This window comes from Panicum hallii, chromosome 4, assembly GCF_002211085.1.
Source record: "Panicum hallii strain FIL2 chromosome 4, PHallii_v3.1, whole genome shotgun sequence".
Taxonomy (NCBI): Eukaryota; Viridiplantae; Streptophyta; class Magnoliopsida; order Poales; family Poaceae; genus Panicum; species Panicum hallii.
This window is the reverse complement of record NC_038045.1, coordinates 9385948-9403608: the sequence shown is the minus strand read 5'-3', so window position 1 is coordinate 9403608 and position 17661 is coordinate 9385948. Positions and strand designations below refer to the sequence as shown.

The 17661-nt window shown below is 41.7% G+C and overlaps 1 protein-coding gene and 1 pseudogene across 1 annotated transcript; both read left to right on the top strand.

The window, feature by feature from the left end:
• Positions 1-681: 681 nt before the first annotated feature.
• Positions 682-8620, top strand: LOC112888846 (polyadenylate-binding protein-interacting protein 8-like). Its single transcript, XM_025955204.1, has 10 exons — positions 682-1272; positions 1751-1864; positions 1946-1990; positions 4381-4453; positions 4539-4651; positions 4732-4791; positions 5716-5763; positions 5860-5928; positions 8087-8148; positions 8251-8620. Exons 1-10 carry the CDS (start codon positions 826-828, stop codon positions 8306-8308), a joined length of 1089 nt encoding a protein of 362 aa, XP_025810989.1. The 5' UTR covers positions 682-825; the 3' UTR covers positions 8309-8620.
• A 6160-nt stretch (positions 8621-14780) lies between these two features.
• LOC112890924 lies at positions 14781-15833 on the top strand (annotated as a pseudogene).
• Positions 15834-17661: the final 1828 nt, after the last annotated feature.

Below are 17661 nucleotides of genomic sequence, written 5' to 3'. Positions count from 1 at the left end.
CAGGGCCCTATAAATTCCATTACCTTTCTCACATTCTGTGGTGGTCATTTTCTTCCCTACATATTTTGTGCAGTGCACTACAATCGACTAGTCTAGTTGTAGCGTAGTTAGAGTACAATACCCAAGTTATGATTTTAACATACCATCTAGTCACGCAATGACCAGAGTCTTAGACCAGGTCTTGGCACATCCAATTTCGATTTCACTTATCAGCAGCTAATACTAGAACGAATACCATGTCAGTATGCGACACTCTGTTGACAACATTCTAAATGCCACGGTCAAACGCCCCCTACTTATCAGCACTTAATCCTCCCAAATGGCCACGTGGCACTAAAACAAAAACTCTGCTTTCCATTTCCACCATATAAACCAGTCAAAAGTGCTAGAAAAAAAAATCCTAAGCTCACGCGGCAGCCGTAGAAGATCCACACCGCCCGCCTCCGCACGCCCGTGCCAACGTGCCGCCCATCCCAACGCCGCCGTGCCACACGCCCCACGCCCCTTCCACCCAAATCGCGAAACATTTCTTTCCCAAAAAGAAAAGAAATCGAATTTCTTATCCAAGGAAATCATTTTGTAGTAGAGAGAGATAAAAAAAAAAGAAAAGAGGAGGAAAAGGGTGGAGGCTTTGCCTCGGCCTCCTATTTATAGCCAACCGCCCCGAAAGCGATCTCGCCTCGGCTCCTCGCGTTTTTCCATTTCGCCCCCTCCACTGTTCCAATAATAATAAAAGAACATTCTCGATTCGGCTTCCTAGCGAATTTCTTCCGGCCAGCGGCGGCGATCGGCTCCGATTCGGCGCGGCTCGGCGGGGCGGCGGAGATGGTTGCCGTGGCGGCGGAGGGTCCGATCCGCGGCGCGGATGCCGTGCCGGCGGCGGAGAGGAAGGCGGCGGCCGCGGCCGAGGCCGCGGCCAAGGGCGGTGATGCGGAGGCGGGGAAGGAGGAGGTGAGGGAGTACGAGAGCGACATGAGGAAGCTGGAGGAGCTGCTCTCGAAGCTGAACCCCTCGGCGGAGGAGTTCGTGCCGCTCTCGCGCCGCCGCGGGGACGGGGACGGAGGCGCCCGCCGCCTCTCGGCCGACGCGCCCGTGTTCGTGTCGCCGGCGATCGACTACTACGCGCGCCACCACCAGCTCCCGCCGCCGCAGCAGCAGCAGCCGGTGCACGTGCTGCAGCTCGTGGGCGGCGTCGGCGGTGGCGGTATGGGCGGCGCCGGGGGGAGGGACTCCAGCAGCGACGGATCCACCAACGGCCAGCCGAATCGACGGGTAATCACCGAATTGCCGAGTCCGATTCGGTGCGGGTTTCTCTCCGGGTAGGGGTTTGCAGTGGGCTGTTTCCTCTCGATCGGTCGGTTTGGAGGTTTCCTGATGTTGATGGCTTTGGATTTTTGGCAGCTCCCGTGCGATCGACTCGAGAGCTGATCTTTTCGTGGGAGGGTTTTAGGTCTAGACTGGTTGACATATAAAATTTAATCGACCTGCTATGATTAGTTGATTTTGATATTTCCCTATTATGCAGGAGATTTTCAATAGATTCCTGTCGGTTGATTATTCTCTGATCCCTGCTCTGCAAATGTTTTTTTTTCTGCAAATTGGATTCACGTGATCGTTCCCTTCTCTTAATTTGCTTCTTCTGTTGTTATATATTTTCCCAACATATTGTTTGCCAGTGCTATATGAATTGGATAGTACAGTGAAGGTAGTGTCTTGAGAATAATCAGCTGCATTTGATCTGTGGTTACAGAGAAGGAATGGCTTCATCCAGGGGAGGAGAAGGATGATGGGAGGCCGGCCTCGTCGAGCTGATAGGGAGGATAGCGTGCGGCGAACTGTCTATGTCTCTGACATTGATCAGCATGTGAGAATATCATAGAGTTCTGTTTGGTAAATTTGCTTTCCTTGTTTTATTTTGACATATTGGCCTCCCTTCGATTTGCAGGTAACTGAACAGAAACTGGCTGAAGTTTTTTCGACCTGTGGACAGGTATGTTCTAAGATTTCTAATTTTAAATCCACTTGAGATCATATGATTTTTCGTGTCATATATATCCGAAAAACAAAAAAATAGTTAATCAAATATTTTTTTCTCTCCTGGCTTAGAGATTGCAGGGGGTGCAATTGTTATCTATATCTTAGTTATCCATTGTTTTAAAGTTGTATTTTGACATATATTTCGTTTGATGTTCTCTACCTTGTCAGAATACTGACATTTTTCTTATACTATTGCGCTATCATGTGTTATAAAAATTGAACTCTTTAAGATCTCTAATCTTTAGGAATGAATTTGCATTATGACCTAAAAACATTTGAACTCTTTAAGATCTCTAATTGTTAGGATAGCTTAACAAAGAATGAATTTGCATTATAACTTACATACATACATCGAAATTGAATATCAAGTGGGACCACTCTGGACTATCGAATCAGTTCAACACTTCGAAACAAGTAAACCAGTTAGCTTCCATTAACACTGATCCATATTTATTAGGTTTGCCTTGATTTCTTATTTTCTTGTATAATTTGACCTGGCCAACGTATAATAGCTTTTGCAAAATCAAGACCTATTTGGTTTAACCTTTTGACTCAATTAGTAAATGCTTAAACTGCTATTCATGGAATTGCAGATTTGTGCTTAACTGGTATACTTTTGTCAAGAAGAAGGTATCTATTTGTATAATTCATCTGAGAAAGTAGAAATGAAAAGTCTTCTTTTGGATAACCAATGGCCACTGAGCTTCGTAATCAGCCCCTGGAAAGATGATTGTGAGTTCTCCTTCGAGTGCTCTTGTAGAGCATAGTCCCGAGATGCATGTTCCCCTAGCAAGTGCTTGGCATGTGTTCGTGCTACTCGCAGCAGTCCAGATACACCTGGTCCAGACGGGCAGCCTCTCTATCTACTGAAGCTGCAGACTGGGCCAAGCCTCCTGTAGTGCAATATCCTACTTCAGTGAAGGAGACATTGATCAATCTTGTCTCATTTTCTCCATGAAACTTCTAAGGTTTCATTCCTTCACTGTATCATGCATGGTTGTTTGAGAGGAGAAAGGCGATACGGGTTCTTGAAGTACTCCTTGGTGGCCACTAATCCTAGAAAGGATCAACTTGGTACACTAATTCATAGTTCTTCCTAAGATTAGTTAGACACTTGAGTTATTAAGGAAAGATGGAAGATTGAAATGGTTGGTGATCAGATTGATAAGCCTGAAATTGATCGTCTTCATATGCCATTCCAATATGGATGTTAACATGAAACATGGGCGCATGGGTTGTTCCCCTGTCAAACTTACAGCCATCAAACAGTTCTATTTCGTCCCTAGGTTTTTAATAGAGGTAGTTTTTCTTTTGATGAGTTCTAGTGCTCAAGCTAAGTCATTTGAACTTTTCATTTGTGTTTTCTTTCTTGGAAAATCAGAACACAAGTTTGCTATGTTTAAACTCATTTCTACTGGGGTTCTTGTGGCCATTTTTTTCTCAAATAGGCACTTGCACAAGCTGATTTACATTTTACAATGTGACTGTCTAAGAGTATAGTTAGTCCTTTCTTTTATATTGTATCTTGTTTTATGCAAGATGTAATTACAACTTTGTGAGCCTGTGACTACTAAAACGAGCAGATAAATCTGGATTGACATGATGTGTGTGTACTACTGAAATGTTTGTCCTAGAAAATGCTTTCGATGTAGTTTTCATGGTTTTTACTGAACTGTGGAAGTAGTCAAACTTGCCTTTTAAGACTGGGTTGTCCTAAAGGAGATCTATCTGTAAAGGACTAATAAAGGTGTTACATGACTAAAGAAGTTCCAGTCATACTGTTTCATGTGCCATAACTGATATTTGTAAGCAGAAGGCTTTCAGGGACTACGTATTGGGCCACATCCTACTAAGTTAGTGACACTAACAAGTTTTGAGGATTTTGAATGATGCATTAGACCATTATTCCATTAAAAGGAACGCCTACCAAGTGGTCCATGTGATGTTGCTAGCTAGTAAGTTACCACATATTCTGTTAGATACTGGACAGGCGCCATAGAGAATTGTTGCCTGCGCTGACAGTTTTAGTTATAACTGGTTCAGTTCATATTTGCAAACTTACGCATGTACTGATTTTCTTTAGCTCTTGTACCCATTGTATATAGTTGTTGAAGATTAGTAGTATCTTTCGTGAAACATAAGTAATATCCCTGTGCAGAGTTTAAACGTAAGACATATGATTTAATCCAGGTATTTCATACATGGCTGTATCATTGTTCCCCCTACCCACTCATTTAAATACTCTACATTGTGGATGATGTTAGAGTGATTTTTGAAATTTTACCCACTTCAGTTCACGTTTATCTCTCAATGGTTGACTTGACACATATTCTTCACTTGTAGGTGGTAGATTGCCGTATCTGTGGTGATCCTAACTCAGTGTTGCGTTTTGCATTTATCGAGTTTGCAGATGATGGTAGTACCTTCAACACTCCAATTGTTATTTGATAGTCCTATGTTTGTGTAAGAAACGGTCCTGAATGAAGCTGATTTTTCTGCAGTTGGTGCAAGAACAGCACTAACACTTGGTGGAACCATGCTTGGTTTTTATCCTGTCAAAGTTTTGCCATCAAAGACAGCGATTTTACCTGTGAACCCCAAATTTCTTCCTCGAGTAAGTAGACAGATGTAAATTATATTACCTATTGATGTTAAATCTGCAACAATACAAGCCTAAATCTCCTTTTCCTGCAGACTGAGGATGAGAAAGAAATGGTATCCAGGACTGTATATTGTACTAACATTGACAAGAAGGTATGCCAGATGGTATTATCATCTGTGTTCAAATTCTATTGTAATGGTATCCTGGATTGTGCGCTGCACATGAAAAATTTCTAATAGCTGATCTTCAAAGTTGGGCATTCTTGTGAATATGTGTTAAAGAGTTTTCCAATCACCAGTAAATCCAGTGTATTTGTTACAATTGACCAATATTTTGTCTGTAGTAACAAATACTAATTGATGAGTAGTTCCCACCTCAAGTCAATTTATGATCTCATCCTTCTTCTAAAATGGCAATCCTTAATCCATAAGCTTCAGAAGCTTTGGTAGCTTGATGTTCAAGATAACACTTGACCAGTTACTGAAGCTGTATTATGTTCACTTTTTTTTTTTGATACACTTCGAAGATGAAATGTTGCATAACTGTCGCTTGTAGATTTTGCTGTTAAGGTCAGATTTTTGTGTAGATGGAGATGGAATCCTGTGGGTGCTTGCTAATTCTTTCTGATTTTGAAACAGTCCCATGAGAAAACACAGTATTTTGCCATAAATTTGAAAAATCAGTCAAATTCAAAAGTGGGTTCTAGGAATTGGTTCTGAGCTGATGTTTGGCTCAGTTATTGCTGAGGTTAACACCATTATTGTTTTAAAACCCAATGATTGAGCATTTTCGTCTAAGGTGGTACTCAATGTTGTGATATTTAGGTCCATGATGTATAAATCTATATTGCGATTATATTGTGCCATTACCTCAGTATATATTTGTATTATTTTATTTGTCCAAGCATTTGAAATTTGAGTAGCAATCTAGAATTCTAGAATAGTACAGTAAAGATAAATTGTGAAATTGGAAAAGAATTTCAAACTAAGTTCTACTTTTTAAGGCTTATAATTTTTAGCTGTTCAATTGCTAAATATAATGATTGTTCTGTGGCTTATTTCTTTATTACTGTATAGGTTGGAGAAGATGAAGTGAAACAATTCTTTGAGGGAACATGTGGTGAAGTACGTCACCTCTATGTTTTCGTTGTAGGCATGTGTTTCATTTACATGGCTAAGCATAAATAATTTGGGCAATAATTACCTGCCTTTTTTACTTAGGTTTCTCGGCTGAGGCTACTTGGTGATTATGTGCACTCCACATGCATCGCCTTTGTCGAGTTTGTCCAAGTAAGTAAAACAGGAGACTTTAGTATGTTACTATGTCATCAAGAATAAATCATTTTCTATATATGAAATTATGCCAATAACATGGGAATGAACAACACAAACACTTTCTCATGTGAACAAATTCCTGTTAGAAAAGTAAAGGTGATAATATTTTGTTTGTCAAGCCATCTAATGGGTTTGTTTTGTAACAAATTTCTCTTTAAACTAAGCTTTTCAATCCTTCCACATCTGATTTTCTCCCAATTGGTGGATTCACTCTTTGATTTATCTTAGATGCTATTGCTTCAATCTTATCTAATTCATGTTTGGATCATTTATTTGTGTTGCAATTGACATTATTGAGCACTATGCATTTAAGTTATTTGAGTAAATAAGGGCTGTTAACATGCGTTTGAATTTTTTCTCTGACGTGGATGACAAGTTTCAAGGATTTCTGCTATAGTAGAAAGCTCTTATAGATTCTCACCATGTAGAAACTGATGTCGTGCTATAAGTAGTTTCCGTTTCTTAACAGATAAAGTTGATTGCTATGTAATAATCACTGATTCACAACACTAATATTGTAGACCCATATGCGTCTTTCCGCTCCTAGCTTAATCTGTATCTCACCTTTTTCGTACTGCTTTTATTCTGCCAGCTGTCAGTCTTCTGCTAACTTGCTAGATATTCTGCATCCTCTTTCACAACACTAATATCATTACAAGCATAAATTATTATTTATGCCAGATGGTCCTAACCATTAGTGCATTCTAAGCCTAGTCTCGCAAGCTTTTGAGCATACTCATAACACAACTTTGTGATATGATTTACACAAATACTAATATAAAAGTGCCTGTAGGATAACCAAATTGTGGGCTTACTTTAACTGAAGATGTGCTTAATCCAACTTTGTTCACCATGTTGCAAAGCAATTAACTTGCAAGTAGTACGCTAACAAACTTGGCGCTTTCTTAATGTTTATGATACCTTCAGCTAGAATGGAGCTATACTTTGCTTGCAGGGAATTGAAATATTTGCTTGTAGGCTGTATATTTAGTTATGATGTTTCTTATCCTGAAAATTTTTAACGAAACATGTAGTTGGGAGTTGGGACTGGCGATCCATTGACTTGACCTCAGCTAGTCATCCGTGTCAATGATGTGCTGCCAGACCTTGTAACACTGCAATGCTTTAATTCAGCAGTACTACAGTAGAAATACATTGAACATGGACATGGTCAGAGCTCCAAATATGATACCTATATGTTTAGATCTAATCAAATTATAATTTATGAAAGTGTTTTGTAGAAATATGGCAACAAATGTATAGTTTCTCAAATTAAAACAGTTTATCTGCACGCATCCAAAAATAACCTTTATTTCTTAGTGTTCCCCAAGGGCACAACACTAGTCAGGTGGCTCCGATCCAAATCAGGGGTCAGGCAGGGCTGGGTTGCAATGTTGAGTAATGGTCCCTAGTGCCTATCTGGTTCGTAGGAGGGGGAGTTGTCATCTTAGCTAACACTTATTCGCTATCAGATGAAGTAAATTTGTAAGATAAATGGTACGCCCTCTGTCCTGGAAAGAATGCAATTCTAATTTTGTCCTAAGTCAAACTTTCTTGAGTTTGACCAAATTTATCGAGAAGAGTATTAACATTTATGATACCAAATAAGCATCATTGGATTCATCATGACAAACTTAAAAAAGTTACCATTCTCTATAATTTTACAAATATTAAATGTTACAAATATTGTCCCTATTCTCTATAATTTTTTGTCAAACTTAAAAAAGTTTGACTTAGAACAAAACTAGAATTGCATTCTTTCTGGGGTGGTGGAGTACACATCTGGGTGGCATTTGCAAAGGGAGTCAAGTTACCAGCAGAATTTACAGTGATTTTTCTCACTTACGTTTGCTGGACATTGCTGAATTTTTCATTTTCATTTAGTAGGATCTGTTTCTTTTCGATACAAAACAATAATGCAAAATTATTTAAAAAAGATCGCAAGATTTTATCTTTCCTTCCTCTCTTTAACATCTGCATCTCTTTTTGTTCAACAATGGAAGTATGAAACCTTATATATCTGTGACTCTGTGAATAGATAAGATGTTATTGGACCTGATGATATGTTCATCCTTTTTGGAGCTTGACCAATTTATAAATTCCATTTGTGCAGGCAGATAGTGCTATTCTAGCTCTGAACTGCAGTGGCATGGTTCTTGGGACGCTTCCTGTCAGGCAAGAACATACTTTCCACGCGTGTTCCAAGTTCCATCTTATGCTACGGGTGGCATGTTTTCCATCCCGTGCTTACTGTGTACCGTGCTATTGTTTTTTCAGGGTGAGCCCGTCAAAGACACCAGTCCGCCCTCGTTCGCCCCGTGTGACGTCGTACTGAATCCGGCTTTGTGTGAAGCCGTCGTCCAGGGCAGCAGCAAGCCTATAGTCGCGCGGCCTTAGAGACTGTCGCGTCGCGGATCAGCAATTGTCGTTGAAGAGAGTTGTCGTTGATTAAGACCTAGTTGTCTAGTTGAAAGCCCCTCGCTGATGTTTCTCGGATCAGAGGCCCATCTGTATGGTTGCTGGGAGCGCTATTTTGACCTTTTTCTTTCTTTGATCTTTGTTGATTATGGATGGATGCTACAGCAGCCTTGACAGGCATTCGAACAAATAATGTCTATGGCTTCTGTTATTCGCTTTTGCCTGGTCATCTTATTCTCTTCGGCCGTTGTTCGACTGTGCACTCAACGTTGTGGATTTAACCCAGGTTGAACCGGTCGGTGTGTATTGGGTACAAAAATATAGATGTGCATTGAGTGAGCTGGTTAAAATTATGATATAGTTTTGTAGGGTGGAGTGGGATGCATAAGGACCACGGTCCACGGTATTTTTGGCAAGGTTTCTACTTCCGGATTCTTGCGAGAAACCCCAGAGTCACAAAAGCTTCACATGTGCCTTTATCTCAAGGCTCTTTGCAGCTCAAATCCAAAGGCTCGGGCGCGAGCGTGCACTCAACGTCAACATCTGTGGTTCCGTACGAGTGCTCTCGATCTTGGCACGCGCGTGTGATGTGATGTGTCGCGCATACGTGGTGGGGTCTAACCAGGGTAGGCAGTAGTAGTTTGGGATCAGAATGAGTATGATCAGACTAGCTACCTCCATCTCCATCAAGGGCGGAGTCAGGATCCGTGCTGAGCGTGCCGCATCAAGGGCGAGAACGTCATGTGCACCGAAGTTCACGTGGCTTGCATCTCGGCCGTGCTCGAAACATGAGTAAAACAGGGCGCACCTGTGCAAAGCTTTTGCTAATTGGCTGCTTGGGCATGAACTTTTTGATTGGCATTACAGGACTTTTACCACACCTAAAATCAATCCATTGCTTTCTTTTCTTTAAGAAAACCTGCTAAACGCATAAAAAAAACCCTGCTAAGGACGCGTTTGGTTCCCTGGTGAGGGTGAGTCCGGCTTGCATGTACCAGCCAGACTGCTTAGGGCAAGGCTAGGGGCATGCAATGCCCCCTTGTTTGGTTGACTGCATGACATGAGACCGGATGCAAAGAACATTTGTTTGGTTGGTTGGATGATCCGCTACATGTACAAGAGAGAAACAAACACACTTATTTGGTTGGCTGCATCCAAAAGAGTTCGAATACCTCAAGACTAAGCTTGGTGAGGTTACCACCTCAATTTTTCTACATTACAGGACCTCATACAACATAGATTATTACACACAGTTGAAAACAAGTGGTAATAATCTGAACTAAGATGATAATAAACTGAAGACATCTTTGGATGAGAAGGAAATTGTCTTTTCGTGTCCATTGCGGGGTGAGAATATAACGCGAGTGGATGGCGCGAAATAGACCGTAACTCTAAACTTTGCCGCACGTTCCCGCGCACACCGGGCGTGCCAATTTTTATGCCGCCCCCGCACTCGATCTCGTCCAGCGCGAGCCAGACCGCGGGGAAATGGATTTCATTTTCGTTTCCCATTAGCTAGGCTCGGCGAAGCCTTTTGCACGTGATGGGTCTGGCCCAGCACCGCATGCAGGCAACCAAACGCTGTGAAACTGCATCCCACGAGCCAGACCAGACTAGGGATGGCAATGGGTCGGGTTCGGGTCGGGTGGAGCCAAAACCCGACCCATGAGAAAATGATATCGGGTCGAAAACTAAACCCACACCCGCACCCATGGGTGGAATTTTGCACCCACGCCCGAACCCGTCGGGTTTCGGGTCGGGTGCGGGTGCCCGTCGGGTTTTGCAATCAAATATGTGATGAAGAAAAAATCAAAGAAATTTTGGTAACAAAATTCATACAGCCAATATATCCATAACATAAAATGACTGTTCCAACGAGCACTTGACCATAAATCATTAAATCCATAACATAAATGTTGTAACGAATTAGAAATAATAGGATTACAGGAACAAACAAACATAAGTCTTAGTTACAAAACGTGGTCTAGCACTCCATCAGAATTCAGAACCAACAAGGCATGAAGGCAACCAGCAACCACCAAGTCAACAGCCATCGATCAGATTCAATGTCACTCAATCATACATGAATCAGGACCATCCTTACAATAGAAAGGGTGAAAGTAGATCAGATTCAATATCACTCAATAATATGCAATGTCACTCAATAATATACAACAAAAGGTTACTATAAATTTATATGTAAATATTTATATGTGAATACTAAAAGAGTGAGTTCTTACCATTTCTTCCTCCCTATCATCTAGACCAGTCAATAACTCTTTGATGAAACCGGACTGCTCGCCTAACATATCAGCTCGAGCCCAAGCTTGCATGCACATCAAACCTTCAACAGTTTTCGGAGCAAGCCTACTACGGTGTGGACTAATTATCCTTCCCCCAGTACTAAAGACTGACTCAGATGCTACCGTTGTAACAGGGATAGCCATAATATCCCGAGCAATCCTTCTCAAAGTTGGATATTGACCCCTGCATATTGCCACCAATGAATAATGTCAATCTCTTGAGTTCTTGGCAATGTTGGCTCCTCCAAATATAAATCCAACTCAGTACACAGATAAGTGGGCATTGTTCTGGTTCCTCTGACAAGAACTTGTCAAATATGTCAAAGACAAGATCATCTCCTTCGTTGTTGACAATATTTTTATTGGCTGTCCTTACACCATCAGTTGTAGCCATCCCTTCCATAGATCCTTGATATTCCAACACAAATTCATACAACAAATTTTTGACTCTACAAACTTCATTATCTGCATATGAGCTTTGTTCACCATAAATAGTTCTATAAAAGCCCCCCATGAATTTCAGTTTGTACCTTGGATCTAAAACAGTAGCTACTTCCATAAGACCATGCACATCTTTCCAATACTTCTTAAATTTCTCTTTCATCAAGTTTGACATCTCTTCTACCTTACGAATAGAACTAGTTCTCCATTTCTCAATAGCCAAATAAATGCCACAAATTTTGGGGAAGAAAAGGTTTGCTGTGACATAATTAGTGCCCGACAATAACTCAGTTGCATCATAAAATATCTTTAACCTAGCACAAAGCTCCCTAGCAAAGTCCCAATCATCTTTGCTTGGTTGAAAAGGAGCACAAAGCATTTCTTTGCTAGCAAGCCAATCAAAAACAGCTTCATACTCTAATGCAGTGCTAAGCATGAGATAAGTTGAATTCCATCTTGTCTTACAATCTAAAGCTATTCTTTTCTCATATTTGATATTCATTTGTGCTGCTGTTCGTTCAAAACGTTCATGTCTCTTTGGTGTGGCACTCCAAAAACCAACACTATCACGTACCCTTTCAATACCCTTCTCCATAATAGCTATTCCATCTTTCACAATTAAATTTATGATATGTGCAGCACAACGCATATGTAACAATCTACCATGTAGCATCATAAAGGTGAGGGGAAGCTTATCTTGCATGGCACCCATCAAGCTGTCATTGGTTGTGCAATTGTCAAGGGTCACTGTGGACACTTTCTTATCGATCTGCCAATCTTGTAGTACTTCATGAAGGACATCACTAATAACTTCACCTATATGTGGAGCTGGCACATAAATAAACCTGTAGAGAAAACACACTTGTTACCTCAAAAGAAAACAAACTTATCACATGAACAAAAAGAAAATGAGTTCAGTTATTCAATTACTACCTCAAAAGAAAGCTTTTCAGTTTCCAATCACCATCAATAAAATGTACTGTGACAGACATGTATCCTTTTCTTTGATGATTTGCTGTCCACATATCCGTAGTTACTGCAATTCTAGATTCACATTGCTGCAAATAATTCACCAATGATTTCCTTTGCAACTCATACATATCCAATATATCCTTTTTCATGGTATTTCTGGACATTACTTTAAAGAGAGGTTATAGTGCTGCACAAAATCTCCTAAATCCAATATGATCAACCATAGATAATGGGTACTCATGAACACATATCATCAATGAAAGTTCTTTCCTAGCTACTTGCTGATCAAAAGCATACTTCTCCACTACAACAGAGCCATGCTCATTTTTGCCCAACTTTAAAGTTGTTTGCTGCAGACCTTTTCTAACTTGACGAGATGCACAAATATTAAGATGGCCACACAAATGAGTAGTACCAGATTTACCATCAGCAACAAGATATTTTTTACACCAACGACATTGTGCTTTTTGTCTGCCCCCTATTGTAACTTCATCAAAATCTAACCAAACGTCGGATTTACGCTTTCTCTTGCACCCTACCACCTGATCATCTTCAGATATAACCACATATTCCGTACCTCCTGAAGGTTGAGCATTTGATGAAGGAGTACTTGAGGAGGGAGCACCATTGGTCGGTGTTAGGGATGGAGACGGAGTAGCAGAATTTGTACGAGCAGCAGCAGCACTTGAAGCAGTTTGCGGCATTGATTGATTCGATTGTGTCCTCGAAGCAAGATGTGGTGGACGACTTCACTCCGTGGCTGCTGATTGACCCTGCCGGAGCATGGGGCGTGTCGTGGTCGTGGCCGGAGCACGGTTGCGTCACCGCGTCGAGGGGGCGGAGCAAAGCTGCAAAGGGCGGAGCAGGCGCGGAGCAGGGGGCCGGACTGTCGGAGCACTGGAGCAGGGGGCGCGTCGGGGGCCGGACGGGGTGGCGGAGCAGGGGGCCGGAGCTGGACCGCCGGAGCAGAGCAGGGGCTGGAGCAGGATGCAGGACCGCCGGAGCAAGGGGCCGGAGCAGGGGGCCCGACGCCGGGCGCCGGAGCAGGGGGCCGGACGCCGGCCGTGTTTGGTTCAGCGTCCGTGACCTGCGTTTGCGTTCGGAACATCAAAGCCGAACCAAACACCCTGGAACGCAACCCTGCGTTTCGTAACGCACCTGCTTTTTTACGTTCAGCTCCCACAGCCGATCGCCTCCAGCTTTTCGCGGCGTTTGCAGCGGGAAGATGGAAAAATTTACCCGCCTGCCATCCGTTACACAGCGTACCGGTTCGATTCTCCCTTTCCTTTTCCTTCGTTCTCCTCTCGCTTCCCCCAATCCTGCACCATTAGCGCTAGGGTTGGATGCCCTGCTCCCCCGGCGGCCGCGCCCCTGCACCCCCGACCCCCCGGCGCCTGCGCCCCCGACCCCCCGGCGCCCGCGCCCGCGCCCGCGCCTTCGCGTGCGGCTGCGTCGCCGCCGGCCCCCTTCAACTCCCACAGCCCCGCACCGGCCCGCACCCGCGGCCTCCCGCCCGGCCGCCCTGACGCGAGCTGCAGGGGGCACGGGCACCAGCCCCAGTAGACAGCATCCATTCCCTCTGGTGTGTACTGCTTTCTCTCTCATTCCATTTCATGATTGCATCTCGATTTCAGTTTTGAATTCAGAAATTGAGTGATTAATTGAATAATTGATGCATCCATTTGTATATGGGACCTTTTTAGTTATGTAATTGTAAATTTGGTTACTATATTCCGTATTGTTATTGAAGTGCTATTAGATTACACCGGATTGCCGTGCACTACCTTTCAAGTTTTGCTTATTGTGGGTTGTTGTGGTCGAAACGTATTGAATGAATTGGAACATTTGATGTGGTAGTAGTGATAGTACCATGTATTGCTAGTTGTGTCGATCTGGTGATTAGTGTTGCTCTACGCTTGAAATGGTTGTAAGCTGATGAAATCACCCACTGTAATGGCTGTATGAACTTGCAGTGTTTGTTCTTGTACCCAAAATAATGCAACAGATAACGTGTGATAAGTGATAACTATTATTCACCTTTGAATCACAGTACTAGTTATGCCACACTGCACTAGAACGATACGATATGTAGGTTGTACTGCGCTGCAACCTTTGTTTTTTGTTTGAATACACAATGTGTTGTAGCCAGCATGGGATACATAATTGTATTTTTTTCATATTTAAAACACAGACATAGGGCATTCCTTTTTTATGCATGCTATGACATTGACTGCAACAAAATTGACTGTGCATTTTGATCTTTCATCTTTCTTGGGTGAAAATTGGAAGGATCATGTCTGTCTTAGATGACCTTTGATTTTTTTGTATGTTCGTGTCTTACACTGTCTTTCATCTTTCACAATTTTGCATGACACCGCAGAGTCGCAGACCAATCAAGCAATGATAAAAAAGGATTAGCATATAGGAACACACTATACTGGAATCATGGCTTGTAATTCTGGGGCAAGTCTGAATTTGCATGTCACAGAACACTTCCATCAGTCTATTCATCTTTTGAGCGTGGAAAATCCAGTTCATAAGGCATCGCTTTTCTTTGGTGTAAGAAAGTAGATTGTAGAGGTATCGCTTTCAAATATTTGTAATAATCCATCAGTCTATTCTTCAGATGTCTTTGCTTTTTAAATTTATAAAGTACCATAGTCACTAGTTTATTTCTATTTTCTTAACATTTGGATTAATACATCGATTGCTTGTGAATGAAAAAATAGTTGATTGTGATCCTCACATTAGTGATGGGTGAAAAGGCGGTGTGGGATAATGCCACTTTGAAGCACTTCATTGACATTTGCAAGGAGGAGCTTATTCTTGGGAATAGATCAAATGGTTGTTTCACTAGAACTGGTTGGAAGAACCTTGAGGATAAACTTTTTGCAAGAACCGGGTTCAAACTAGTGAGGTCACAATTGAAGAATAAATTGGACAACATGAAAAAAGATTACACCGTGTTCATGGAACTGAAAAATACTGCCACTGGGCTTGGATGGGATGATGCGAATCAAACTGTTGAGTGTTCTAGCACGTGGTGGGATGAACATCTTACGGTGAGTTAAGTTTTGTTTTTTGAAGAGAATTCTATTTGCCTTTGTTATATTTCATTCCTAACCTTGCTAAATTTATTTTACAGCGATGCAACAACCCAGAGAGAGGTATCAAGTGTGTCCATGTCAAGTTTCGAAAGCGGGGTCCGAAGTACCTTGATGATTTGCATCTACTGTTTGAGAAGGTGCATGTCACTGGTGCTTCCGCATCATGTCCGGGAGATATTTCTTCAAGTGACTCGAGTGATGAGGAACCAGTGGAGATTACTCCCATTGAGAAACCAAAACCAGCAGGAAAGAAGCGCAAACAATTGTCTAGTCCGACTGAAGAGAAGGAGGAGAAGAGTCCATTTTTCCGGATGTACAAGAACACATGCATGAGGATTGAAAGTGCAGCTGATAAAATTGGGTCAAGTCTTGAAGCATCATCGGCTCCTCCACAATCCAGCCCTGTTCCAACTATTACACAAGCCATGAGAATGGTGAAGGATTGTGGGATTCAAGAAAAAACTGCTTTGATGCACACAGCTCACTTATTAATCATGAAGCCTGAGTTTAGAGAGATATTTGGTGCGCTTGAAACAAACGAAGGAAGGTTTGATTTGATTGAGAGGGAGCACGAGATAAAGAAGGCCACATAGATCAATTTCTCTTGTGTTTCAACCATTTATTTGCTTATGTTCTCGTATGTTCGAATAATTATCTTGTATGTTGGAACCAGTGTTGTTTTTTACCGTGGAACCAGTTTTGTTATGTATGTTGGAACCAGATTTGTATTGTATGGTGGAACTATTTTTTTTGTGTATGTTTAATAATTTTTTCTTGCATTTTTTGAACGATTTACTTTGTTTATGTAGATGGATGCGAATATGGAAGAGCTGGCTAGAAAAGGGCAGCAGTTTCTTCTTTCACTAAATGAGTTATCTCAACATGCTGCTCTTCTTGGAAATCTGGCTGCTCTTTACAATGAGCGATATGGTAATAAAGCTGAATATAGAGCAAAAGAAGATCCGAAATCTGATTATGATTGGGTCATGAAGTGCTTCAAGCGTCCAAGATACTTTTACAAGATGTTTCGGATGAGTACAGAGGTTTTTATGGCTGTTCATGATTTATTGGTGTCTTCGTATGGTTTAAAATCCTCTAGAAATGTTACATCAATAGAATCATTAGCAATGTTCTTATGGATTGTTGGAGGGCTTCAGTCATTTTTCCAAGCTGAAAACCGTTTTGTCCAGTCAATATGGACAGTTCATATGAATTTTAAGGAGGTATTGAAGTGTTTACTTAAATTAGCAAAACATAACATCAAACCGAAGGATCCAACATTTAGCAATGAACATGAGAAGTTGAAAGAACATCGTTTCTGGCCTCATTTTAAGGGTGCTATTGGTGCAATAGATGGATCACATATTCCGGTTATTGTTCCGGTTGATGAGGTAATTAACTACACTTGTCGTCATGGATATACATCACAAAATGTACTTGCCATATGTGACTTTGATATGAGGTTCACATTTGTGGTTGCTGGATGGGCGGGTTCCGCACATGATACACGGATCTTTAACCATACATTGGCAAATTTTCCTTCATTTCCTGTACCTCCTAAAGGTTAATAGTCCCTTATACACTTTGATCATCATTTATTTACAATGATAACTTATTTTTCATTTTCAGATAAATACTATCTTGTTGACTCCGGTTATCTAAATCGAACTGGATACCTTGCACCTTTTAAGGGGACTACGTACCATATACCAGAATTTCATCATCATCGTGGACGTCCACCGCAAGGAAAGCATGAGTTATTCAACTTTTTGCACTCCTCTCTCCGCAATGTCATTGAGCAAGCATTTGGAGTTCTCAAGCAAAAATGGCGCATATTGAAAGCTATGCCGAGTTTCTCAGCTGACCGGCAGAAAGAGATCATTATAGTTTGTTTTGCGCTACACAATTTCATTCGTGATAGTCAGTTGCGTGATAAGGAGTTTGAGAGGTGTGACGCAGATGAGGAGTATATGCCAGGAGCATCAAATGTTGAGGAACAAACTCAAGATGATAGTCGTGAGATAGAGGGAGAGAATGAAGTTACTATGAACACAATTCGTGATAGGATAGCTGCTTCGATAGAAAATACAAGGGGAACATGAGATTGCTATGTAGCTAACAATTCTTTTGAAATTAACAATGCACTTATTTATATATGTAATATAATTTCGTGAAAAACATATCGCCAATGCAAAGTTTACATCATTACGCTCATTTTACATATAAACAACATATCAGGGTCTCAGAGGCATTACGGACATTTTACATCAATTTACAGTTTCACAGCAGGTTGAACCAAACGGCGTTCAGCTTTTTCACAGCAGCTTTTCCACAACAGTTTTTTCACAGCTCACAGTTGAACCAAACGCACCCTAAAGGAACGGACAGGAGCCGGTACGCTATTTCTGGTGGAGGGAGAGGAGCTCCGCTGCGGTAGACGTGGCGCT

What these genes read in the sequence shown, in the direction of transcription:
- LOC112888846 (XM_025955204.1), top strand. Translation starts at nt 826, where the DNA reads ATGGTTGCCGTGGCGGCGGAGGGTCCGATCCGCGGCGCGGATGCCGTG. An exon ending in CCTTTGTCGAGTTTGTCCAA is followed by an intron (nt 5,929 to 8,086) that starts GTAAGTAAAACA and finishes CCATTTGTGCAG; the next exon opens with GCAGATAGTGCTATTCTAGC. An exon ending in CTTGGGACGCTTCCTGTCAG is followed by an intron (nt 8,149 to 8,250) that starts GCAAGAACATAC and finishes TTGTTTTTTCAG; the next exon opens with GGTGAGCCCGTCAAAGACAC.